This window comes from Myotis davidii, unplaced genomic scaffold (assembly GCF_000327345.1).
Source record: "Myotis davidii unplaced genomic scaffold, ASM32734v1 scaffold173, whole genome shotgun sequence".
Classification (NCBI taxonomy): Eukaryota; Metazoa; Chordata; class Mammalia; order Chiroptera; family Vespertilionidae; genus Myotis; species Myotis davidii.
The window spans coordinates 9,810-11,269 of NW_006286303.1; the positions used below are offsets into that span (position 1 = coordinate 9,810).

At 43.2% G+C, this 1,460-nt stretch overlaps 1 protein-coding gene across 1 annotated transcript in view; it reads right to left on the bottom strand.

Annotated features, from left to right (window-relative positions):
• Positions 1 to 15: 15 nt before the first annotated feature.
• Positions 16 to 1,460, bottom strand: part of POLR2B (polymerase (RNA) II (DNA directed) polypeptide B, 140kDa) — a 54,119-nt gene continuing 52,674 nt past the window's right edge. Inside the window, exon 19 of the mRNA XM_015560075.1 lies at positions 16 to 373. Within this exon, the coding sequence (XP_015415561.1) occupies positions 151 to 373 (223 nt within the window). The 3' untranslated portion in view covers positions 16 to 150. The remainder of the gene's footprint in view (positions 374 to 1,460) is intronic.

A 1,460-nucleotide genomic window follows, 5' to 3' on the forward strand; every position in this document is an offset into this window, starting at 1 on the left:
TGTTAGAGAAAAATCAAATTTTGTTTTTCTCATTTAAAACTAGGAATCTTACAGAGGTATGCAATTCAAAATTGTGAAAATGCCAATCTGTTCCATCACACTAAATCTGCCTGGGTAATTAGCCCAACATGGTTATATCCTAAACAGTTATCAACTGGCCAGAAAATCTATACACACCTGGGTTTTATTCCGACAGCCCCTGCATTCATACGTATGGGTCCTGGTGTTAGCAATCGCCATTATTCCACAAAGATTGCAAACATGAACCTGATATGGATCTGATGCCTCAAATAGTCTTTCCCTTAAAAACTGGGCTGCCCCATGGGCAATCTGACAGTCTCGTTCCATTTCACCAAAACGCAGGCCACCATCCCTGTTAAGACAAAAATAGATTATTTTGTATTATTTTCTACTAGAGGCCTGGTGCACAAAATTCCTGCACGGGTAGGGTCCCTAGGCCTGGCCAGCGATCATGGCCAATCAGGTTCCCCACCTCCCTGCCTCCTCTGTCCCTTGCTACCCGCGTGCCTCCACCAAACAGTTCCCCCAGCCTCTCTGCTTCCTCATTCCCTCACTCCCTCGGCACCCCACTGTCACTACTGGTCACCCGCCATGTTCTGCACCGCCCTCTGGTGGTCAGCGCACATCAGAGCGAGCGATCGAGCCCCATTCTCCCAGTGGAACTCCCGAAGGGACACTGCATATCAGCCTTTTATATATATAGATATCAACAGCACCTTGACTAATGGCATAGGTAAAGAATGACATTAATAAAGGAGAATTAGACTCTAATTTGTATATCCTAGCATTTTCTCTACATGGGGGGGAAGGGAAGAAGTCAATCAACTATTTAATGTGCATTAGAAGGTCCCCACATAGATGCATATCAGCCTTTTATATATATAGATATCAACAGCACCTTGACTAATGGCATAGGTAAAGAATGACATTAATAAAGGAGAATTAGACTCTAATTTGTATATCCTAGCATTTTCTCTACAGGCGGGGGAAGGGGAGAAGTCTATCAACTACTTAATGTGCATTAGAAGCTCCCCACATAGAGTAAACACATTAGATTCACACATCTAGCATACCAGTGGCCCAGTGCACGAATTTGTGCACACTGAAATTAATTAGAAGAAATATTTTAACATCACTATTCGCCCTTTCTCTGTAATAGAATTGGCAACCAAATTCCCAATCGACAATGACAGATCAAAACACACATGTGACTGGCATGAGAGCTTTATATATATCACGTATGCGCAAGTCAACTTAGCCTTTTTTTAAAAATATATTTTATTGATTTTTTACAGAGAGGAAGGGAGAGAGATAGAGAGTTAGAATCATCGATGAGAGAAACATCGATCAGCTGCCTCCTGCACATATCCTACTGGGGATGTGCCCGCAACCCAGGTACATGCCCTTGACCGGAATCGAACCTGGGACCTTTCAGTCTG